General features: G+C 43.1%; 1 protein-coding gene across 5 annotated transcripts in view; it reads right to left on the bottom strand.

Moving 5' to 3' along the window:
- Slc25a13 (solute carrier family 25 (mitochondrial carrier, adenine nucleotide translocator), member 13) overlaps window positions 1-25,633 on the bottom strand; it is a 176,087-nt gene that overhangs the window by 65,554 nt on the left and 84,900 nt on the right. For 3 of the 5 annotated variants that reach the window (NM_015829.3, XM_006505136.4, XM_006505137.4), the window contains exons 5-11: window positions 24,858-24,997; window positions 10,328-10,474; window positions 8,199-8,337; window positions 7,454-7,547; window positions 7,167-7,251; window positions 3,166-3,253; window positions 2,410-2,568 (exon numbers count right to left, since the gene is read on the bottom strand). In NM_015829.3, coding sequence (NP_056644.1) covers window positions 2,410-2,568; window positions 3,166-3,253; window positions 7,167-7,251; window positions 7,454-7,547; window positions 8,199-8,337; window positions 10,328-10,474; window positions 24,858-24,997 — 852 coding nt within the window. The remainder of the gene's footprint in view (window positions 1-2,409; window positions 2,569-3,165; window positions 3,254-7,166; window positions 7,252-7,453; window positions 7,548-8,198; window positions 8,338-10,327; window positions 10,475-24,857; window positions 24,998-25,633) is intronic. The other 2 variants (NM_001177572.1, XM_030255494.1) reach the window with 1 other exon arrangement.

Here is a 25,633-nt window from a genome sequence, read left to right on the forward strand (position 1 = left end):
AACATAGGTGAGTCCCAATGCTAATCTTTGTATATTCCCATTCTATTTATCCCCACGACAGACAGCTTCAACCCCTGCCCTGAGGGTTCTCACAGCCGAAGCAGGTTGGATAAATGGCTATTTATGAAGCTGGAAACAGGTGAGAGCTATCTCTTGGTACCTGAAATGAGCTCTTTCTCTACACCTGCTCAGTCTGTGGTCTGGAAGTGAAAAGGAGCATGTCTCTTCTCTACCCATCCCCAGCTCCATCCTGAAGGGGAATGAACTGCTCTTTACAGCCCAGTCAGTCATTCAACACGAGGACCCCAGGAGCTCCTCTGTCCACGGGGTCAAAAGGTGAGGTCACACAGAAAGACCTAGATATAACCAGGAATCAGAACCTGCCAGGTGTAGTCACTGAAGAGAGAAAGGACAGAAACTTTAAAAGCAAATCAACACAGGCAAACTGAACACTGCTAGGTGGGTCTCAAACCTTGTAAGACATCCTTGCCATTAATTTCAATACCATGAAAGCCCACAAAAGTGGTGCACGGAGCAACACCAAGATTCGGACATCTACGCACACTAGAGCTTCAAAGCTTAAAAGAAAAACAAACAAACAAAAACATAGAAGTCGGTAATCTGGTCATTTTTGCCTGAGCTACTGTAAAGACGCTTTGTGACATTAACCTTGTACTACATAGAAGCCATTTTATTTGAAAGGTTGTTGTCAACCAAAGAGGAAAGGCATTTCAAATGGAAGGTGGTGACCCTACAGGGGTCATCATTAATCACCCGGGGTCAAAGACTTTCAAAACTGTAATAGGAGGCAGGGGGCAAGGGGAAGAAGGGAGAGAAAAGATCAAAAGGCCTTTGATGAGGGTTATCTACCTACACAATAGCACCTGTGGAATGGAGCCTCTCTGCAGTTGGAAGCCTCCCAGATTCTAAGGTGAATTAAGCCTCCCAGTTTCTGTTCATTAACTCAGCTCACTTTGGAGACTATAGTCAGCAGATGGCAGAAGAGGTCTAGAGGTCTCTCATGGCTGTCACTTTCATTGTACCTCAGTGGAGCACAAAGCACTATTTTCTTTTCCAAGACTAAGCACTACGAAAGGAGGGAAGAATTGTAGCTGGACAAACAGTAGTGGACCGACAGGAAGCTCCTAGCAACTCCACATTTTAGTTTATGAAAACATACGAATCTGTTCTTTGCAAAAAGCAAGCATAGACAGGAAGTCGGGAGTAAGCATATGTTTCCTCAGGCGAAGACAACAGAATAGAAGGTCTGTGGGATTGTTGGCTCAATGGCACAGGCATTCCTTGCTCCTGTTAACACTGTTTAATGAACCTTCCATGTCAAAGAAGCAGGTGGACAGAGAGACCATCGTGGCTATTGTAATGTGTGAGTCCAACCCTTTCACAGGAACGGAGGAGGCAACTAATTCAGGATGAGGTGCAAGCAAGGCTCCAGTAAACACTGGGTTACCTGCCTGACAGGATTTTCCTGATGCAGTGGTCTTAGCACCATCCTGCTAGGCTCATTCCAAGACCCTCAGTGGGTGCTTGACCTTTGACAGTCCTAACGTTGGCTGTTCCATTCTTCCCTATATGTATATACTCAGGGCAAAATGGAATTTCCAAATATGACACAGCAAGAGGTAAACAACAATAACACTAACAAAACAACCATAACTATGTACAGTAATTAAAGGCATATGAGCATGGCCTCTCTCAAAGTAGGGTAGTGTATTTCCTCACTCTTCGTATAATAGATAATGCAAGCGGACACAATGCCTTGGTGATGGGAGGGAAAGAGGGGAGTGGCTGGGAGATGCAATGCCACCGACCTGAAGAGACTTAGGCAAAACAATGGCTGTATTTTGTAGCAGAACCATGAGCAAGTTCACAGGCTAGTACACTACTCACAATTCGTGAGTTGCTCCTTTCTGGAATTTTCTAGTCTGTATTTTTAGAACATGGCTGACCATGAATAACTGCATCATGGAAAGTGACACTACGGGATTGGAGATCACAGGACATTCCAGGAGACTCAAAACTCTGAAGCAAGCTGTGTCTTGTTCCTAGGGTACCTCTCCCTGGTAGATGGGGAGTGGAATACTTTAACAACACAAACAAGGAGCCTTTCAAAAACTCACTAAAAAAAGTGTATAAAAATAATTTATTATTTTAAGAAATCAAACACAACGGAGCAATATAAATGGCTTTCAGACTATGGGCTGTTTTGATTAGCCATGCCCTAGATGCCTACAGCCTACACCCATTAGCATGAATAATTGAGAATCCGCTGGATTTCCATTTGAACACAGGCTCTCTAATTCATTTCAGGCTCTGAGATGGGAAAGCAAACCCTTGGCTCCCACTCCATCTGCACGAACGTCGCACTGCCCCGCTCGGTGCCACACTAACCTCGGTACAGTCCAAAGAAGCCTTCGTAGCGGAGCACCTTCTTAAAGCAGTCAAAGCTGTTTTTATACATGAGCTCGCCCACAAAAGAGCCGGTTGATCTCTGGTTCTGCATTCGAGTCTTTACAAGATCGATAGGATACACGGCAGTGGCTCCGACAGCTGAAATGAAGGGATACCAGTAGCTCAGCCAGAAGTAAGGTAATTTGAGTGAAAGAAATAGGTGGATAAAAATCAAAGAAAAGACTGAAAACAGAAGGGTTTTTGTTTTGTTTTTTGTTTGTTTGTTTTTCGAGACAGGGTTTCTCTGTATAGCCCTGGCTGTCCTGGAACTCACTCTGTAGACCAGGCTGGCCTTGAACTAAGAAATCCGCCTGCCTCTGCCTCTGCCTCCCGAGTGCTGGGATTAAGGGTGTGTGCCACCACGCCCGGCAGAAGTATTTTTTTATGCATAGATCTACCAAACTACCTTTGCAGACTTTTAATTTTTATTCTAATGTCCTCTGACAAGAGGATATCACTAGAGTTTAAATTAATAGCATATCAAGAATGGCTAACCTCACAGAAGGGAGCAAAAATGATCTCTTGTAAGATGCCGAGCATGCCCACGTTTAGGAAAAGCCCCCTTGGCTCTCGTCCACACCTAACAGATACAGGCAGGTTGATAACTGACTTGGGGAACAACCACGGTCAGCAGAAGGTGGAGAATGAGAGAGAAGACCGAAGGAACAGTGACAGTGACACTTAGCCATGACTGACCTCCAGCAATAGAACCCAGTCCAAACCTGTAGGCTGACTCTGCGAGCTGCAGAAGAAAGGGCCGAGCAGCATCACCCGAGGCCTTCTGCTTCACGCGTGCCATAAGCAGGAAGCAAGCAAGCCGAGAAAAGAACAGAAATGCATACGGTCACTTAAAATATCACTCGCTGGACTCTCAGTCTCATATAAAGCAAATACAAAAAGGAGAACTCGGTGCAAGTCCATCAATTCCTTATTAATAAAAGTGTTTGCTGCTAAGCATGGCTGAAATCATACTGAGACATATAATCACCACGTGAAAAATAACATTATAACCAATTTTCAAGTGTTCAATTCTCAGAACGATCATAAAAATGTCAGTGTAAAAACTTATCAAGGAGACATCATTCTTGATTCATCAAACTGGCTTTTTAATTTGAATTTTTGTCTTTGTTTTAAGTGGTAATACTTGGATTAGTAAGAATTATTAAAATGTTGTTCTCAAACTCACTGTTAAAGCAAATATGAGCTTTTGAAACTATAATGACATACACTTAAGTTGAATTTAAACTCTGATGCTGCGATTCTTACTTAAAGTTACTGGAGAATGACAGTGAAGCACAGGGAAAAAAGGAGTCGGCTCTTTCAAAAGCAGCACTCAGTGCAAAACTTCTGGAGCTACACTAAATGACCAATGAGAGAGGATTAAAATACTGTAGTGGTGAGCACAGAGGCACATCTTCACTCCCAGTGCTTAGGAGGCAGTCAGATCTCTGCGATCTGGGCCAGCTTGATTTACATAGCAAAGCCAAGCAAACCAGAACTACAGACTCAAAATTAAATAATAGAATACCATCACTCTTAAAAACGAAAGTACATCATTTAAAATGGTATCCTTAAAGATCAGATGTTGGTAAAGAAAAACGTTCACAAAACTCTTCCTTTTTTTTCTTAAATTTTTTTTTTAAGATATTTTCTTCATTTACATTTCAAATGCTATCCCGAAAGTCCCTCATCCCCCACCCCACCCCCACCCTGCTCTTCTTTTATAAAGAAAATGTGAGGAGTGGGAAAGATGGTTCAGTACTTAAGAGAACAGGCTGCTCTTCCTGGGAATCCAGGTTCAATTCCTGGCACCCACACACATGGCTGCTCACAACCTTGTGTAACTCCAGTCTTTGGGATCTGATGCTTACAGGCATGCGTGTGTTACACCCATGGACATACAAAGAAGGCAATACATTTTAAAAAGGAAAGAAAACGAGCTAAAGGCGCATGACAGGTGGGTAGGTGTTTGTTATATTCCTTTTGTATTTATTAAGTGTTTGAAATATTTCATGGCATTTTCTTTACGTGTGTGAGTGCTTTGCCTGTTGTATATATATATATATACCACATGTGTATCCAGTGCCCATGAGGGTGCAGTATCTCCAAAGCAGGAGTTAAAGATGGTTGTGAGCCACCAAGTGGGTGCTGGGAACTAAACCCAAGTTCTCTATAAGAGCAACAAGTGTTTTCTTTACAGTTGAGCCCTTCATGGTATTAAAAAAAAATTAAGAGAGTAGAATATGAAGGCTTTTGTTGATGGTGTTAAAATTGTTTGTGGATATATATGTATATATACATATATATGTACTATATATACATACATATATATATATATGTATGTGTATATGTAGATATGTATATATACACATATGAAACTAGTATGATATTTTGGCATCTCTATCACCCAGTGACACTCAAAATGTTTATGATGGTCATACTGAATAGATGAATTATAGTTGATAGAATTTTCCTTTTTTTTTTTTTTTGGCCATCTTCCTAAAATTCATATTTCAAGGCAACCAGATAGTTTGTTGTTGCTTTTCTGACCTGTTATCACTAGTATTACTGAGGCCAAACTACTTTTAAATATTGTACTACCCTGTCTGTGTAAATAAAATATTAACTTTGTCACACAGAGTTGTCGAGTGAGAGTGACATTCAGTCAGCACCTAATAACACCTGTTGAATGAATAAATGCATTTAATAAAACTTGTTTTCAGAAGGCTCGATAATTAACATCAGTGAACAATGAAAACAATCACCAACCTCAGCTACCAACCCACTGAATTTTAACTGCTGTCAGGGCAACACAATTCCAATACAATGAGATCATTTGAAATCTTCAGTCATTTAACTGAAAACAGCTTTACAGAGAAATATGCATGTCTAAGAAGGGAAAACATTTCTTCCACAAATTCCATGCGTTGTCTCCAATTCCACCCCTGTAGTCTACCTTCATGGTGACAGATGCATTCAAAGAAAGCACACTATTTTATTTACATGCATGAGAACATGCCATACTAAAGATGCTCTGGCCTCAAAATAATGAATGAGAGTATTTTGAAGATGTTAAAGGAAGGAACCTGCCATTATTGCTAATTCTTCCTGGAAAGGACAAATATGTTCTTAAAATGACACGAAGGGTAAAAGCGTCCATCTGCATGGCTCCCCACAGGCTGTAGGGTGCTAGGATATGCAAAATGCTCATGCGTAGAGCACCTGACTTGCTTGATCTTCCAGGTGCAGTGGGGGTCATGTATTAAAAAAAAAAATCACCCTAGATTTCAGGTAGGTTTGCCATAAATTGCTCTAAACCTCTGAACACCGGCCAATCACTTCCTACTGTAAATCTCTTCAAATTCCTCCAACCCTTTCGAGGCCAGTACCAGCAAGCACCCATTATAAGCCCCCTCAAAGCTGCAGAGGGCACACAGGGAAATGAAGAGGTGCTGCTGCCAGTGGGGAGAGCAGGGGAGATCTGAAACAGTCCCTCTACTTTCCTTAATCCCCAAATTTCTACAATAGCTGGTGGCATGCAGACGAAGAGATAATTACCTCAGACACAGTGTCTGAAATCAAAGGGAGGAGAGAGCAAGGCTGCTTCCTCCTCTGCCCAGGATTACACAGTTCGTTCTCCTGCACCAGGGGGAATGGCTTCCTCTTTTAACCACAGCCAGCTGGTTTCCCAGAGGTGCCTAGTTAGGATTTACCGAGCACACACCCACTCCTTCCATTTCCATGCCGCACACAACTCGCTGCTGCCCTTGGGTGGGAAGGAGCTAAAGTGGTGGTGGTGGTGTGTGTGGGGGTCCTGGCTCCAGGCCTGACAGTCCTAAAAATGCAGCCAGCGTCAACCCATTGTGGTCAAACTGGCGTCGCTGTTCAGACCCAGAGCTCCAAGCCAAAAACAGTTAAGTCTCACAAGATTCGAAGATGGCTTTGCCTTAAAGGAAGTCCTTTTCTTAAAAAAGAAAAAAGAAAAAAAAAAAAAAGACATTCTGTCTGTTCATGGATTTATTTTACAAGCACCATGCAGGCATAGCCCATGCAATGAAGGCATGCTCTCTCAGGCCCAGCTACAGAGCAAGGAGGTCCTGTGTCTTAAGTTTCTGACTCCCACAACTTTGAGACATGGGCTTCTGTTAACCATAAAATAAAACCTAGCATTCCTAACATTGTTTCCACATAGCTTATGAATCCTTTCACAGAGAAAATAGGTCTAAAAGCCTCTGAACTATGACTCCAGACTAAACAAAATTATCTCATTTCGATACTCAGAAAAAAAACGGAAGGCATGGCTGTTAGACAACGCTCTGACAGTACCCCACTGAGGTGCAACGTTATCGTTCATTTAGCAATGCCAGATGCTGCTGGGGACAGTCACAAGAGCAAGTGCTTCATGCCCATATCCCTCAGTACCAGATGTGAGGAAGAAAAGAACTACTTGTTTTTGGAGTGTTGGGATTTCCATTGTTGGGGCCACAGCCCCGTCTTTCTAAGAAACACATGCTCGTATCTGTTCACCAGAAGGTTGCTCAACAACTCCCCTTTCAGCCTCCTCAAAATGCCTGAATTTGGGGACCAGAATTGGAAAAACAGTTAAGTCAGAAACCAATGCTGGGAATCCAATGGACGTGCTAGCGGCCTGGGTATCTCTGGAAAGCACCAGGAGAGAAGTCACTCCCACCACTCACCTGCCTCTGGGCCTCGGCCAAGTTGAAGGGTAACATTCCTTCCTCTAGAGGGGCGATCCGCTCAATGTCTGCTAAGGTCATGCGCCTGCACGGAAAGCAAACAATGATGAAGTCCCAGATTTCTTAAATTTACATTATGGAATTCTAGAACTTTCCTTTTATCACTTCCCATATTTCAGTGTGGGCCTTCATTATTTGGTTTCTGTCTTTCTTGCTGAAATCTCCCTACACCTAGCTCCTAACCTTATTTTATTAAACTAACTTTAAAAAAAAAAAAAGCAACTTACCCCCTCGGCTCATATAAATCTGCTAACTGAAACAAGATGTCAACTTCCATGGGTGTAACCTGACCAAACTTCTGGGCTGCCAAAGCGAACTCCTCTGTATGGAAAAGAGAGAGAGAGAGATTCAGAAAGATCGACGCTAAATTCGGTGTTCAGCCAAAGCGCTGGAGGAGTGCACATCACCACAGTTATCATGAAGTCATCCCAGCTCTTTCTCCCACTTGTTCAAAGGATGCAGAACTCCATTCCAACCACCACTGGGAGTAAAGCCATGTGAATGCTCTAACAAATGACACCGGACGGGATTCAAACTACACTGACATTTCAGATACCCAAGTTATTTTTCTAGGTTTTTTTTTTTTTTTTTGTGAATCCTATTGAAATGCTGATAATTTCTTCTTCAAGTTCATGGATCATATTATGCTATCATCAATACAGGTTTGTGGGACCCACATGTGTTTTTGAGGTCCACTGACCGTTTAGCTTAAGTTCTTGTAAAAAACAAAAAGATTCAACAAATCCTATATCTTCACTTCATTCAAAGGCTGTTTTCTGTTTTTCAAAAACTGAGTGTACATTGCTTTGTTTGCTTTAGTTTGTCTGATCAAGGTCTGGAGGACACACATCACCAATTTTACCAGTATGAATGGGATAGCAAATTCTACTATAAACTCCAGACTGCCTTCTTCACTCCCTGTCCCCTGCTCCCTAAGACACTTGAAACAAACATTTTGTTATGCTCACTCACCCTTAGTCACCTCCACGTCTTTCCTGTTGCCAGCCAGAGTACTGTAGATCTTCCTAATGAGTTCCATGTTGTTAAGGAGCGAATTAAATCCATTAAAATAGGAGAAGCTAACTTGATGGGACCTAGTGCCTCCAGCAGCCTTGCCAAGTTGAAAACAAGAGAGAGATGAAAAAAAAAAAGATAGAAAGGGCAAGAGGTTACAAAAGTACATATATTAATCACTGTTTTGGAACTAAAGGGGAATGAATATACAAAAAAAAATCACAATATTTTTCTTTCACTTTAGAAAAAAAAAAAAAGCTAGAAGTGAATTTTAAAAGTGACTGCAGATAATCATGACCAGGACTTATACAAGCCCTGGAAAACTAAATAAATACATGTGTAGGATTATAACAGGACCAGTAGTCATTTACAGAGTTCAAATTTCAGTTGGAAATGTTTTATAAGTTGGTTTATTTCATCTAATGAGCAAATCTTAAGGCCTTAAACATAGAAATGATAGCACCCACTTGTTCATGCATGCAAAACTGCATTATGTTGGTGCAGACATACTCTGAGAAGCAGCTAACGCATCCTTAATATCAAAAGTTGTCTTAATACTTAAACCAGCAATAAATAATCACTTAAGTCCCGAGACTTTACATTGGTGGACTAGCTAAAAGAACACGTGTGCTCTGGTAATATTTGAAGATGCCATGTGCCTATGGGGGTCGAAACTGATCGAAGTTCTAATAATCAGAATTTTTAAACATCTTTCTTCTCTGTGAATGGAACTTCAGTTTGGGATTTCTAATTCTATCCGTCCCTAACAAGGCAAAATATTTTTATTAGGAAAGCGCTTTTTTAAAACAGCCACATAAATCTTCCCTTAGTAATCATTCAAAAGAGCTGACATGAGAGGTCACCTGGGAGGGGCGGTGCGGGGGGTGGAGGGGATTGACATGGAGCCAGAATGGGAAGGGCCATGTATTGGAAATGGAGCACCAGGAAACGGAGAGACTTGAAAGGTCAGCACTGTGGGGAACCCAGATGGCTGTGAACGCACTCACAGTCCAGCAAAGGGAGAGTTTCCAGAGATGTGGCTCCCAAAGCGCAGGAATCAGCTAGAAGCTTTAACATTTAGATACTGAGATGTAGCTGCCCATCGGTAGTGAAGCGAGACCTACAGGAAACCTGGATTCCATCTGTAATGATCTTCCCTGGTGGTCTAGATTGTCCGTGGCCAAAGCCTGGAACCACTACCGAGCATGCTTCATGACACCTCTGAGTTCCAAGAGGCAGTAAGGACATCAGCTGGACATCCTTTGGGATGGGATAACTATGACACACAATGGCAGGGATCTGCCTATCACAAGTACTACTGCAACCCCAACAGACACCAAGTGACAATGAGAAATGTAAGCTTTAGACCTTCGGATCTATCTGTGACTCCAACCAGACAGCCAAGTGTGCATGTCTGCAGAGGTGCCTGCCTGTGTGTTTCTTTTTCCTTAAATTAGAAACACAAAATCAGCAAGTTGACATATCTTAAAAAATAAGGCAAAATGAAGATGAAGTCATAAATTATTTTTGTTGTTCCTCTTTCTTTGTAATTAGTTACTAACAGATGGACCCCATGTATTTATGAATTCTACCTATGCAAATGGAACCAAACAGAATTTTGCAAAGATTTTGGGCGGGGATTACATCTGCACTGAATATGCACAGATGTCTTCTGTTGGCATTATTCCCTGACCAGCACAGCAAAACAAAGACTTAAAAATACTGCACTAGATATTACGAATAATCTAGCCATGATTTAAAGTAAGAGAAAATTCATGCACATTATATCCAAAGAGATGTCACTGTGAAGAAATGATCTGAGGGCCTGCAGACTTTAGCATTTGATAGGACCCCGGTACAAGCCTCCAGGGACAGTAAGAAACCACTGAACACATCCCTGAAACACACAATGCAGACAATCAATGAACCTACCCACTAAAATGAACCAAGATATATTTTGGTTTGCAAGGGTGATAATATACATGATCACGTTAGGGTGTTAAACAAGGACTGCTCTTTATTATTCCCGTTAACTTGGCACAAATTAGGGAGAATAAACTACTTCATTAGGACAATGCACAACTTACAGCTACTAGACATTCCTCAACAAAAGGCGTCAGGACATGGGGACGGATGGTGACCATGATGTCCCGGAAGTCAATGGCTGAGACTTTGCCTGTCTTGGCATTGTCTCGTTGCACAAAGGCTTGCTTCGCGTGCTCCAACTGTATTTCCTACGGTTAGAAAAGGTAAGACAGTTAATTTATGTCTCTTTCTTACTGCAAATGACTGCTCATTTTTAAATCAAACAAAAGAAATAGGCCTACATCGTGATTTCACAGGCCCCACCTGCCTGTTTAAATGCGTCCCCCTAAACTACATTTTCCTTTGAAAGAAAAGAACATTTTTCAGAGCAGTGAATATAAAGTTAATAAAGTACCCTGCATTTTAAAGCTTACACTCAGCAGGAACAGAGCCAGGCATGGTGGCACAGGTCTGTGATCTCAGCCCTTGGGAGGAGGGGTGGGGAGATCAAGTTGAGAGATTGTCACAGACACATTGTGACTCTGATGTCAACCTGGGCTATATGAGAAAGCTCTGTGTCTAAGTTACTGTTCTAATGCTATGAAGAGGCACCAAGGCAACTCTTATTTAAAAAAAAAAAAAAAGCATTTAATTAGAGGCTTGTTTCCAGCTTTAGAGGGTTAATCTAAAACAGACAGTCCAGACAGTCATGGCAGCAGGGCAGTAGCTGAGAGACTTTACATTCATACCTGCAGGCCGAGAGAGGCACGGAGCCAGGGATGGGCTTTTGAAACCTCAAAGCCCACCTCCAGCAACACACCTCCTCTGACAAGGTCATACCTCCTAATCCTTCTCAAACAGTTCCAGGAACTGGGAACCAGGCATGAGCCTACGGGGGCCATTCTCATTCAAACCACCACACAATGTTTCAAAAGAAGGAAGAAAAGGGAGGAAAGCAAGAGCAGGAGGAAGAGGAGGAGGAAAAAAAGTTCAAAGGAATCAAATCAGGCCCCTTTCTTCTAGAATCTGAGATATGAAGAAAATAAAAATAAATGAGTGAATAGATAAATAAAGGAAGGAAGGAAGGAAGGAAGGAAGGAAGGAAGGAAGGAAGGAAGGAAGGAAGGAAGGAAGTTAGCTCAGTAGCTTCAAAGCTCTGGCTAGATCCAGCAAGCAAATGTGACCACAAGCTAAGAGGTAAGCACAGGACTTAACAACAGTGAAGGAATGTTCTCTGCTGGAAGGTGCTAATCCTTACCACTGGCACTACCCATACATGCGGCAGGTTAAGTCATTGTCACAAAAGGCTGCCCCGTGCCTGTTGATCCTCCTAGTAGCTGCTGGTAACTTCTCTACCCAAGGCTATAAGGGTCAAAAACTGCCACATAGAGCCCTGTGTTCTAGAATAAGAAGCTGGAGAGTTTGTGCATCAGAGGAGGAAAAACCGTAGCAGCACACTGGATATATAATTCATATGGCCAAACTCCAACAAGAGTCATAGCTCTCTACTGCTATGCCCAGGAGACAAGTGTAGGCATAAAAAACAAACATTGCTTCCCACTGGGGCTCCCTTCATACTACTTCTGCAGAAAGACGTGTTATCACTTTCCACAGCACCTTGTCTACCTTCCAAACCGACCTCAGAAAGCTAATCTGCATGAAACTTACAAGTATCACCAAAGGGCTATCAAGGATTTCAAATTATTTAAGATGAAATGGGGTTTCACTGGTAAGGAAGCCATCTCTTAGCTTTGATAACAAGATGACACTCATCCTTCGTGGGCCCAGGTCCTTCTAGAGCCCTGTACTTGATCTTTACTTAAGATGTGCCCCTATCCTGCCCTGCTCCGCAGGTCTCTCTGCTTTTCAGGAAAAGCGCTGCCACGAAACTTCAAAAATTTCTTAGGAGCTAAGGATGACTGTCTGCTTCTAAATCTCCCAGTCCTACCTGCTAGACCAGAATTTCTAAGGATATATCCTGGATGTATCTTACAAAGGCCATAAAATTACACATCACCAACCCCACTATTAATGTCCCCACCTAGGACTCAACTCTTGTCCCTTTGCTGGCTTCAAAGCTTAATTATTGGCAGGTTGGTTTCCCAGTGACACCACCTGAAAAGCTGTCGTTTTCAATTCTGTAAGCTTCCTTCCTCCCAAGTGTGAAGCAGTTGCCAAATTATGTTCCCCGAGCCTTTAAAAGTTCACTCGAATGCATCTTTCCTTCTCTGACAGCAGGGGTTCAGCGCTTCCTCAGACCTGGCCTAGGTTCTCTGATTGTCCTCACTGTCAGTCTCTGACCACAGCAGTCCGCCTCGCATGCATCCTGCCACCTTTCAAAGTCCCAGATCCAGCCTCCTCTTTCCTCAGTGGACAGATGCAGTGGTCTGAATCACCGAGACTGATCTCCGACGGAAGGTGCTCAGGATCCTGGGGGAAGCACTCAGGGCAACATCTCTGCCATACAGACGCTTTATACAACTGGAAAACTCATCTTGGCCTCTGCACTAAACATCAGCACCCTGTCATGTGGTTCCGGAGATGAGCATGTTTGGAGATTCCCCCTTACATCAGAAATAGAGGTGACACTGTTGGCTTTCCTGCCTCTGCCATGGATGAAGTGACACATTCTGCCTATGTCTTTCCCAAGCTGTGCTGTCATCATTCTAGGACATACAACGGACACTCTGTGCCACAGACATTATCAATGACAGGCAGTCCGGAAAGCCAACTGAATGAACAAATCAGGACCTATTCAACAAAAATGGAGTTGTCTATCCAAGAACCTCCAATTCAAGAGGAAAAAAGACTAACTGCTCAAGACACATAGTGATAAAATGACCTCAGTAGGTATTCCATTGCAAGCAAAGACCATAGTAGGTATTCAATTGAACGGAGATGAAGGGGCACCGTTCTCAGACACACTGTCAGTGCTGTAGAAAGCCAAGGTTGCCCTGAGCAACAGCAGAGGTGCTCTGTGGGTATTTTCTATTTTCCTAGTTAGAACTCAGTCTTTAGGATCCAGAAGCAGCTTCATATGGCACAGCCAACCCTTCTCCTCACACAGCAGAAACCCAGCACATGAAGACCAGACTGTCTGAAATGGCAAAGGGAAAAATAGATACCAAAGGTTGTAGAAGGCCCATGACGGCCACACCAAAAAAGAGGTGGTGTGTTTGTGGTGGGAACATATCTGTGAAGAGGATATTGTTTCCTTTGCTGACTGCATAGTCTCAATAGGAGAGTTGGCAGTAGGGATCCTACAAACAGGCAACAAAACAAAACAAAAATTAAAACAAAAAATAAACAAAACAACAAAAACAGCTCCTTTAATCCTGATGATGAGAAAATTGAGAGCTCATTTTTTAACAACTCCTAAAAACTGGAGACATTAAAATTCCATGCTTGAAATTGAAGCTATACCCGTGAAGATGGTTTTGGCTGGTTCTTCTATGTAAGCTACATCACTAAAATCAGGGCCTGCTCCCACCCCAGCACGTGAGGGCAGGTCCTGACGTGGAACCTAGGCTTGACCAGCCTTGACTCCTCGGAATCGTCTTCCCTTAGGTAGTGCCATCGGATGCAGCACACAGGTCATAAGCATTAACCTTACGCCATCCAGGGAGGGAGCTGAGGTCCCCCTGCCAGGGGCAGCAGAGCTGGAACTCAAGTCCGGGTGTTCCTTACACACACACACACACACACACACACACACACACACACACACACACACACACAAAGTGCCTGCTTGCTACCTGACCATGGTGCACAGGAAGCCCTGGAAAACCTACATTAGGGAACTTGACCAAAACTACACCTGATACTTGGCCATCTAAAAACTATAAGAATTTTATTTTATGTTACTCTATGTATTTATTTAAGCCTGGGCTGGGCTCAAACTCTCTGCATAGCCAAGAATGACCTTAACCTTCCTTTCCAGTTCCTCCTCCTGCTGAGTACTGAGATTATGAGCATGTGTCATCAGACCCAGTTTATGACCATGCTGACTGGGCGAGGGCCTCGTGCCTGTTAGCTAAGCCTCTACCAAGTGAGCTGCATCCCCGGGCAGGCTTCTGTATTACTCTGCATGCTCTAGATTTTGTCTGTGCCTGGTTTTGTGAGAGAATATGATAACATTCCTGAGTTTCCTTTGAGGCAAAAACCGATGTGTCCAGAACTCTTGGATCTCCTCACTGATCATCACAGGGCGTGCAGTCAACACAAGGTGATTCTTCCCTCAGGTTCTCCTTTCAGCCCTAAGAGCCCTGAACGGGGTAGGAGGTGGGAGTCAGGGATGGCGGTGTGGAGGTGGGCGAGGGTGGGGAAGCCGTAGAGCGAAATGTACAGAGAACTCTGCAAATGTTAAAATCAATGGTGTGCTAGCTTCGAAATGAAGACTGGGCTTAGTGCCCACGATACAGCGGCTTAAATCCCTCGACACTATCTCTATAGCTACTAAAGAGTATCGAACACAGCTATCTGTAAGGGCCACCAAGAGGTTGGTGCTTCCTATGTGTGTGGCACAAGGGACAAAAGTGCGAAGGAGAACACAGGTGATAACACTCATTTCCTAAGGGAAGGGAACAATGGGAGAACTGTCATTATAATAAAGTATTTACAGCTTAACAGACTGGCAGGTTAAAGAGCCAGGGAAGGAGCTAAGTCACCTTTCTGTATTTCTTTTAAAAAGAGAATCAATGGGAAGAAGATACTGGGGTAGGCTGCAGCATAATACACTGCTCTCTCACTTATAAAACTATTGAGTGATGAAACATCTCCCACAAGCAAGTGTCACTGGTAACACTTTAACTCTGGGCAAAGGGACACCTGTCACACATTTCACTTTCCGTTGATGGAGGGGAGTGGCAGCCCCAATGACAGAAGACTGTAATGCACCATGACACTATGTGGCGGAGCTCAGCTGAGCTAGCTGGCGTCTTAGGCCCCAAGGCTTTTTCAGACACTTGGTAAGTGGTAGCTCTGATTTCTGTCAGGTGAAGGGCTAAAACACCTGTAAAGTCCTTTCTAATCCAGAACTGCTGAGTCATGAGAACCAGTCATAGGCACAGGATGATGGACACACGGACATAGAGACACATGGACAGGGCAGAGAATCACAGTAGCAGCTCAACCCTAACCATTTACTGCTGGACTAAGGTTGAGGTAGGGTTTGATTGAAGCCTGTAATAACTCGTCTTCATTTTACAGAAAGACACATGAAGCGGAGCACAGGGGTGGGAGGGCAGTTGACTCAAAGTCACACAGCAGCTGAGCTGAGACGCACACTGAGGACGGTGTGACTCCAAACTGCGAGTCCTCATGGCTGGGCTACTCTGCTCTGGGAGGATCACAGTGGGATCATAAGCTGACTTGGACCCTTGTTAGCTTAGAAAAAAGAATTTCAGAAGAGCTTGAGGTGAGCTTTTGAGTGAGCTTTGACACAGCCCTGTTGGAAAAGTGATTTTTACTCATCCCAAAATTCTCTCTCTCTCTCTCTCTCTCTCTCTCTCTCTCTCTCTCTCTCTCACACACACACACACACACACACACACAAAATGGGGAGACGCTATTATGATAATTCGGATGCTAAAAAAGTGAAGCAGGCTCTATCTCTAGAGAATTCTCACCTAGGATGACAGGGAGAAAGAAGACCCCAGCACAGATTAAAAATACTTTCATCTGTGAGAGAGATGCAATGGGTGGCCATAATGAGAAACAGAGTGGACACTTTATGTTAAAAACAAAAGTTAAGCTCTCTATAAAAGGAACACCGAAAGTCCCTGGGAAAGTCATATGGGCTGTAAGTCAGGAGAAATAGAAGGTAAACCTTGTGCTGAGGGCTTTGCCCTCTCAAACTCTCAATACCTGATACTGTAGACGCCATGACTTTCATTCTACATATGGAAACACGAAGTATAGTGCTCGACGCTAAGTCAGGCCCTGGGGTCTGGTGTGTGTGTGTGTGTGTGTGTGTGTGTGTGTGTGTGTGTGCATGTGTGCGTGTGTGTGTGCGCATGAGCGCGTGTCTATCTGTCTGTCTGTCTTTTGCTATGTAGTGTCAAGCTACTCTAAAACTTAGAATCCTCCTGTTTCTGCCTGTGTGCTAAGGTGTCAGACGTATGCTAACACCACTTGACTGGGAGCCACACTCTTTTTTTTTTTTTTCCCCCTTTTTTTGGTTTTTTCGAGACAGGGTTTCTCTGTGTAGCCCTGGCTGTCCTGGAACTCACTTTGTAGACCAGGCTGGCCTCGAACTCAGAAATCCGCCTGTCTCTGCCTCTGGGATTAAAGGTGTGCTCCACCACTGCCCGGCTGGGAGCCACAGTCTTGATAAGCAATTGGCTGTTTGTTTTGAAAGGATGTCTATGAAAGAAAGAAAGAAAGAAAGAAAGAAAGAAAGAAAGAAAGAAAGAAAGGAAGGAAGGAAGGAAGGAAGGAAGGAAGGAAGGAAGAAAGAAAGAAAGAAAGAAAGAAAGAAAGAAAGAAAGAAAGAAAGAAAGAAAACTAGAAGCAAAAACTGTAATTGTAGAAAGAGAGGTTGATTATCTCGCAATACTCAGGTAGAGGAGGCAACAAAGATCAAACTGAGTACAGAAAATGAAACAAGAGGCCTTAGAGGAGGGGGAAACAACAAAGAATCAAAGAAACTGAACAATATGAGAAGGTGGCAAGCCAGGGAGAGAAGGCACGGCAGCCTGGGAGAGGAGTACTCCTCTTGTGCCAGGCCAGGGATGTTTGCTAATGTCAGACAGTTTGTGACAGGAGCAGAGGGACAGAACCCAGACGACCCACGACACAGACCAGGACCTCTGTCACCTAAGGCCAGAAGGTTCCAGGCAGGCCATCTGCAGCCATCTCTAATGCCCTTCCACTCAAGCCCCAGTGGATGTTTCCTCTGCTCTGCCGCATGAGGAGTAACGGAACAGGCTTTTATTGTAGCAGATTCCCAAGACTTCAACACACCCACTCCGAGTGCTGTAGGGAAAACGTCAAACTCTTCAGAATTGCTACTTGTACAGAAATAAACATATACAGGGGTTACCCTGCTTTGGGTCTAAATTCATACTTCTAATAGTTCCAGGCCTGTCATTTCCTTAATAATCTCCAATTTTCAAGAGGGCATATTTTGAATGTAAAAAATTCTTTTCACCTCTATTCAGACATGCCAGTACATTTGTGCTTTAAGCCTGAGAACAATTTATCCGGCAGAACATCAACAACAACAGAAGTCTACAAAACAAACAGCAGATTCACTTGCACTATAAAGCAAAGACCATGGAAAGATAGAATGAAACGAATTAAAACCCAGTTCATTTTTTACTTTTGTGTTTTCAAAACTTGAAAAATACATTCAATTTTAATAAAAACAGAATCAATTTTTAAAAAAAAATCTGTGGTGGTAGAAAATTCCAGTCAAAATGAAGGTGACTATAAAAATGAAGACTAAAATGAATAAGGAATGTTCACCCAGCTCTCTAAACTATTTAACATAAGTACCCCTAAATTTTCATAATTTTAAGCTAGCTTGAAAATAACCTGAATTAAGATAAGGATGAACATATGTAAGTGCACATATGCATGAGTGGTGTGTGTACACATGTGTGTGAACATGCGTGCACAAAGGTCAGAGGAAGATAACAGGTACCTGCCCTACCATTCACTGGCTTATTCCTCAGAGACAAGGTCCCTCAGTACCTAGGCTGGTCCTTAGCAAACCTTCATGATCCTCTTGTCTCTGGTTCCTGCCACACTGAAATTACCGCCACATGCACAGCTACACATGGCTTTGTCATGTGTGCTGGGATCTGAAGTCATGTTGTCATCTTTGCACAGCAAACACTCTGACCCACTGAGCCATCCATCTCTCCAGCTCCCATATCTACACACATTTTAAAATGAGGGGGGAAATGGAACAGAGCAATGAGTATATAGAGAGTGAAGGCATTTTCATTCTTCTGTTGTGGGAAATAGTAAAACAGAAACTGCCACGTTCCCGAGTTCCATCCAACTACTCTCTGCCAGCGAACTCTCCGGTGGGACCAGAGTTATCTTTGCTGACATGTCAGCACAACATAACAACTGCCCACCCCATGGTCAGCCACCATAACACCCAGCAACCCGTGAGAAACAAAACTCTAGAAGCTTATAATTAACAAGTCAGGTTTATATATCAATAAATTCTCAATTCACAAGATACCCACACAATAATTTCAGGGCCAATTGATAATGGTACAAGCTGCCCAGCTAGACTGGACAAGTTATCCCTATTATTCTATTATTCTATCCTTTATATCCTTTATGATATTATATCTACCTGTGGCTATTTAAAGCCACGCTGGTTCTGGATCTTCTTTCTGTCTGTCCTCCATCTCTCTCTCTCTCTCTCTCTCTCTCTCTCTCTCTCTCTCTCTCTCTCTCTCTCACTTTTAGCTCCACCTCCCTTTTCCCTGTCCAATCACAGGCCTCCTGCTGCACTAATATTTTAATGTAGTTGGACCTGAAAAATCCTGCCACATTCTTCACATCTCATAATCATGAATTTGGCCACACAGTTCCATTTGAAGACTTAAGGTGAAATTCTGTCCCTAGTTCCTTGGGTTGAACCATCAAGAAGAGTCCTTAGAAACCATGCCACCTCCTTCTTCTCATATAAGGCAATACCATGATGGAAAACAAGACCAGTGCGTCTCTATGTTCCCTTGCTTGTATGATTTCCTGCTCAATTTCTCAGTGAGTGGCAGCTGGTGAGATGCTAGATGAAGTGTTTGCTCTCAGCAGGGTGTTACTGTAAAAGCCAGCTCAAGCTGTTCAACAGGAGGGCAGGCTGACCAAGCCTGGACACAACAACAGTGAAGCTTGATTTCCTTTGTCCCAAACGTAAAAGTGTCGGAAAAATGGAATCTAACTATCCAAGTGAGCTGGATTCCACATGGATGCCAAAGTAGCTATCTTCTGTAGAGCAGAGCAAATGCCAGCTTTCTGTACTCCTTATTTATCTTTGGAACACTAAGGTTACTGCAATTATAAACCAGACCCAACATGCATTACATAGTCTGCCAGTAGCAACTTACAATCAATAGGAGTAGGTTCACACGGTGCAAACCAAAATCCCGATATGGTCTCAGGTTATCAAGAATTTCTAGTCTTGATACTTTCATTAACCCCAACTTCAAACAGTAAATATTTGACATCTGCTTGCGGTTTCAGGACACTATCAAGTATATGTACATGGCAACAATCCCCACATCTGTCCATGAGTCTCTCACGGCTCGTCATCTCTGTGCCTATCAGCTCTGCCTGTTCAACAAAAATGTATTCATGAATGATCTGTCTCCTATGAGGAGTGAGAACAGCACAATACAAGTAGAAAACAGAGAGGTAGGTAATATCTATACACCGAATCAGGTGAAAAGCACAATTTCCAAGTTCTCCAGAGTCTGCCTGCCTGCCTTCCTTCCTTCCTTCCTTCCTTCCTTCCTTCCTTCCTTCCTTCCTTCCTTCCTTCCTTCCTTTCTTTCTTCTTTCTTTCTTTCTTTCTTTCTTTCTTCCTTCCTTCCTTCCTTCCTTCCTTCCTTCCTTCCTTCCTTCCTTCCTTCCTTTCTTTCCTTCCTTTTGTGTCCTCCCTTCTCCCTCCTCCTTCTTCCTCCTCCTCCCCCTCCTTTTCTTCTTTTTTGGTGGTGGTAGTTTGTTTTTCGAGACAGGGTTTCTCTGTGTAGCCATGGCTATCCTGGAACTCACTCTGCATACCAGGATGGCCTCAAACTCAGAGATTTGCCCCCTGAATGCTGGGATTAATGCATAGTCACCAACCAGCTTCCAAGTGTTTCTTATCGATCTCATATAATATCAAAATCTCCCTATAAAGCACACATAAACCCAAGGCTCTGCTTTAGGAGAGGAGAACAGAGGCAAACAGAAAATCTTACAGAAACACGCCTGTGTGCCTTTAGTCCTAGCGCTGGAGAGACAGAGGCAGGAGATTCTCTTGAGTTCAAGGCCAGCCTAGTGGATATGGCAAACTCTAAGCCTATCAGAACTACCCTGACACAGAAAGAAGCCTGAAAAAACACATACTTAAAAAAATGTTCACTTTAAAACATTTACACATGCATGCCATTATTCATGAAGTGGAGATGAAAGAATTACATATATATCAGCCATCCCTGTCCTAGTATAAAGGGAGGAAGATATGTGTCCCCTAGTGTCTTCCGAAGTCCTTCCCCAGAATTGAGAAACAAGAATCCAAAAAGTGGGTTTTCTGTCCCTGCTGTTCAACCCTGTATCTGTAAAATCCATACACAAAGTGCAGACAAGAACATATAAGCTCATCATATAAGCTCTGACAGACAGCATGACCTCAGTGAGTCACTTAATGAAAACAGGCATATTTGTTTCAATAGAGCACAGATTTTATTAAATAAAGGAGAAAAAACTGGAGCCCGCAGAGAGTGGTAAAGCTGAGCAACCTGCACACAAGCATGGCTACCATCCCTGCTGGCTTGAACCAGCTGACGTCTTTCCTGGGAACATCAGTATTTCACTCTGTCCCTGAGGCTCCCTCTGCCTCATCAGAGATGGGCTAGAGTGTGTGTGGTGATGGCTTTCAAATCTCAAAGAGCCAAGCATCTCTGTGCTTGTACAACTGACTACAGCCAGGAAGCAGTGCCTACCTTTCTGAGCTCAGCCTTAGAGTAGGAAAATGGGTGTACTTGACAAAGTGGAAGTCTCAAACACAGGAGACCAAGCTCACTGCCGTGGGGGGGGGGGGGGTCCATTGCTGTGATAAAATACCAGGACCAAGAGGCAAGTTGGAAAAGAAAAGGTTTCATCACTGAAGGGAGTCACGACAGGAACTGGAACTGGGCAGGAACCTGGAGGCAGGAGCTGATGCAGTGGCCATGGAGGAATGCTGCTTAATGGCTTTCTCCTCATGGCTTGTTCAGCCTGCTTTTTTATAAAACCCGGGACTACCAGTTCAGGGGTACCTTACCCAAACTAGACTGCCCCCTCCCCCGCACATCCATCACTAATTAAGAAAATGCCTTATGGCCTGATGTACTGGAGGCATCTTCTCAATTGCGGTTCCCTCCTCTCCATTGACTATAGCTTGTATCAAGCTGGCATGAAACCAGGAAGCACATGCGCGTATGCATTTCAGAAGCTAACTGAGTCCAGTACCAATCCCATGGAAGGAAGCAAAGTGCCTGAAGTAGGGGCTTGAAGTTCAAGCTGCCTGGAGCCACTGAAACATCTAAAATGAAGAGAAGTGACTCGAAGTAGTCCTCGCACCCAGCACTGATGGAAAAGCCAATCTCCATTCATCTACTCACTCTTCTGAGGCTGGAGCTGGGCTTAAAGCAAAGTCTTTGTCAGCATCGTTGGGTGCGTTAGTCACTTTAAATTAGTAAAAGTTTAAGGCATTTCTTCTTGCTACAAAGATAAAATCATCCCACGCATGCATGACACTGTGGGACGTTCCCATGAACCCCCATGGGTTAGAGTCAAGTTTAAGCAAATGCCTACAAGCTGCAGCTGGAAAGAGAACAAGCAATTCCTGAATCATCTCATCTTGGACTCAGGCTCCCTACCTCTTGAGGCTCCCTACCAAAAGGCTGCTGTGCGTAGTTACAGTTGACTGCATGCAGCCTGGTTGACACTAACTTAAAGGTGGTAATGAGATTATCCTTATTACTGCTAACAGCCCACTAAAACTAAAAGTTAATTAGTTCCACAAAGTTAAGTTGAGGCATCTTTCTTAATAGCATTATTGCAATTATTCCTCATCAAATAAACTCTGCCTCCTACCATGTGTCCAAGTCCTGTGTAAACAGTGGTAAGAAACCACCTCACATTCCATTCCCCACCTGAATTACTGAGCTAGGTTTCTGTGTATATAGAACTGGAAATGGAGATTCACAGACATTAACATGTTTAGCAAAGGAAGAACAAAGCCAGAGGTGAGCTATCTTGTCTTTACATTTTACTTTTCTTGGTATGAATATGTGTGTTTGTTGGGGGGTCGGGGTGGTGGTGTCACTCCTATCCCAGCCTGGCCTTGAACCTGCAGCAAACATTTTTCCTGTCTCAGCCTCTGGGGTTCTGAGATTACGGATTTGACCCACCAGGCCTGTTCAAAGTATCTGTGAAGCTTTGTCCGGAAAGTAACAGCAAACTTGAAGGGCTGACGAATTCTGTGTATATTAGTAGCATTATTAAAAATTTAAAAGAGAGTCAAGGAGATGGCTCAATCCAATGGCTCTGAGTTCATTCAATATCTAGAAAACCTTGAAAAAAATTAATAAGGTACAGCAGAGTGGGGCCCACTTGACCCCAGACCTGAGCACAACCAACACCATGTTAAAGGCACCAATCTAACCTTAAATCCCAGCACGTAGGCCCCGACACCTGCCAAAACAAACAAGGACTAATCCATCACCTGGCTGATAGGTGCAGGATCCAGGAAAGTCCCTAAACATACTAATCTTGTCTTTTGCTTCTTGTAGTTCTGCTCCTTGCAAACTGAAGTGTGGCAATAGGATAGATATGGATTTATTTTTGCATAAAAGACAAAGAATTTTGAGGATGTGAGCTGCATGATTTGGTTAAGATTTCTTGTGTAGCCACTGGCCAGAAATAAAGAGCTCCTGTACTGCCTTAAGGGTGTTCATGGTGTTGTCTGGTGAGCAGCTGAGGAGGTGGAGTTTGGTAAATTCCTGGGCTTGTTAGACACAGTCACACACAGACACAGACACAGACACAGACACACACCCACAGACACACACACACACACACAGACACACCCACAGACACACCCACACACAGACACACACACACACACACACACACACACACACACACACTGAAAAGCCTAAAAGAAAAGCACCTTTAAACACTAACTGTCTATAACACTAGAGGGGATTTGGCTGTTACCATCCCCACCTCTCCATCCCAGTTCTGTCTCCATCCCCTGCATCTGGCAAAACCTGGGAAAATTAAACAAACAAACAAACAAGCAGAGGCGCTGAGATCCTAACAACACTTCTGGTAACAAAGAACTGAGGGCAATTCCTAGGCAGCTTTCCTCCAGGCTCAGAGATGAATGACCCAAGAGAATAACATCCAACATTGCTTTTTACCTAATAGCTTTTGTAAAAGAAGTAAGATTGCTGAAGAAAGTAAATGAGTTAATAAAAACCCAAAAGAAATGAACTCTTTATAGAGACTTGTCTACCAATAGATATTGATCCCCAGTGACTAAACATAATGGTGTAAATTAAAACATTTTTAAAGGACACTCGAAGAGGAAAACCCAGACATAATCATAATTTTATTTTTTTAATTCATTCTTAGTTATTCTAGAAGAGATGAGATTCATTATATCATTATCATAGAATAAGAGCGGTATAATCATATTTAAAAATATCGTCGGGCTGATCTCATCATTGGTCCAATGATCCAATCACAGTAGAGGGAAAGAGGAGGCATGGGAGGGACAGAGCTAGCTTAGCAGAGGTGCTGGAAAGCCAAGGCCCTCACAGCAGGCCACACAAGCACACAAAATGTGGCGCACACACAGTGACCATCTCTAAAGACCAACCCGGGAAACAGTTTCCAAAGCAGCCGGGATGGTTTAAAGATGCAGGAATTGGAAACTCAGTGGCTCAATCTATAAAAGATCTCGGCGGAAACAATTTCACAGTTAAGAGACAGACAGCTGCCTTTTCTCAAGAAAAACACAGTATTTGTACATCATGGGACAACCAGGCACAGATCCCGGTCACAATTCTGATTTTGCCTTCTCAGAAAGCTGCAAGAAGAATGAATGCTCTTAGCCACTGAGCCATCTCTCCAGGCCCATGGTTTTGCCTTCATTGACCCCGAAGCCATGAGAGGATCACGTTCTCACAGGAAGAGCTCCTACACAACCTTTTAAGAAACTATGTAACTCTACAACTTCAACAAGCTGAAAAGAAGTCGTTCTAAATTTCTAACTTACAAACCTGTGCTGAGTCAGGCTTCAGGGCAAAAGTGAACCTATACTTCACTCCGTACCTTTTTTTCACTTTTTAAGAATAAGACACCAGGAGCAGGAGAGATGGCTCGATGGTTAAGAACATTCGGTGCTGTGGCAGAGGAACCAGGTTCAATTCCAGCACCCACATGGCAGACAGCTTACAATCATCTGTAACTCCAGTCCCAGGGGATCTAACACCTTCTTAAACACTGCATACCATTGCACAGACATGTAAGCAAAACAGCCATACACATAAACTAAAATGATTTTTTAAAAATTAGAAGAACATACACAAAAAAGACTTTTTTATAAAAGAGACTTTTTTTTTTTTTTTTTTTTTTTTTTTGGTTTTTCGAGACAGGGTTTCTCTGTGTAGCCCTGGCTGTCCTGGAACTCACTTTGTAGACCAGGCTGGCCTCGAACTCAGAAATCTGCCTGTCTCTGCCTCCCAAGTGCTGGGATTAAAGGTGTGTGCCTAACAGAAACTGTGAGGAAAATTAATTTGGGGTGATAACATCAGGTAATTAAGAAAGGAAAAAGAAAAAAGAAAACAGAAAGAAAAAGAGACTTGCACCTACCAACAAAAACTGAGTGAACTCCGCATATGTAAGGTGCCTTTTTCTTTCTTTTCCAAAATGTAGCTGCACAAATTCTGAATCCCAGTTAAATGGAATATGTTGATGAATTGTAGTCTGTCCAAAAATTTGCTTGACATCCTCTGGAAAAGAATAAATTTGTGATTAAAAGAAAGTAGGTTTCTTTGTTAAATGAATTTAAACAGGCACTCCTACTTGTTATTAAAAAAATCTATGACTGTATATATCACAAAATTTTGGCAGAAACACAAGTCAGAATATTCATAGGAATAGTTGAAATATTAAGGATGATAACTTAGAAGACAGGCAAAAAGCTAAATTTTATCCCATTTGTTAGTTTGGGATAAAACAGTGACTAATTAAAGACAAGATTTCATCTTTAGTGGCTATTGTGGTTTGAATGGTTAATGTCCCTCACAGGCTCCCGTACTTGAACACCTGGTCCCTGACTGGTGATGCTGTGTGGGGAACTTATGAAATTTTTAGAAAGTGGAGCCTTGCTGAGAGAAGTGAGCCACCAGGGTCCGGCTGTGACGATGTATATCTTGTCCTCACTTCCTCTCTGTCTCTCTGCTTCCTGTGTGGATATATTCCTGTGTGATTGATGTGGCTGGTAGGCTTCTTGCTCCTGCCATCTGTTGTTGCCCCTTCCCCTCAGACGCAGAGCCATCTGGAATCATAAACCAGAAGCTTTCTTCTGGAATATGCTTTTTGTCATGGTGTTTTGTCACAGCAACGAAAAAGTGTCTAACAGAGTA

This window comes from Mus musculus, chromosome 6 (genome assembly GCF_000001635.26).
Source record: "Mus musculus strain C57BL/6J chromosome 6, GRCm38.p6 C57BL/6J".
Lineage (NCBI taxonomy): Eukaryota > Metazoa > Chordata > Mammalia > Rodentia > Muridae > Mus > Mus musculus.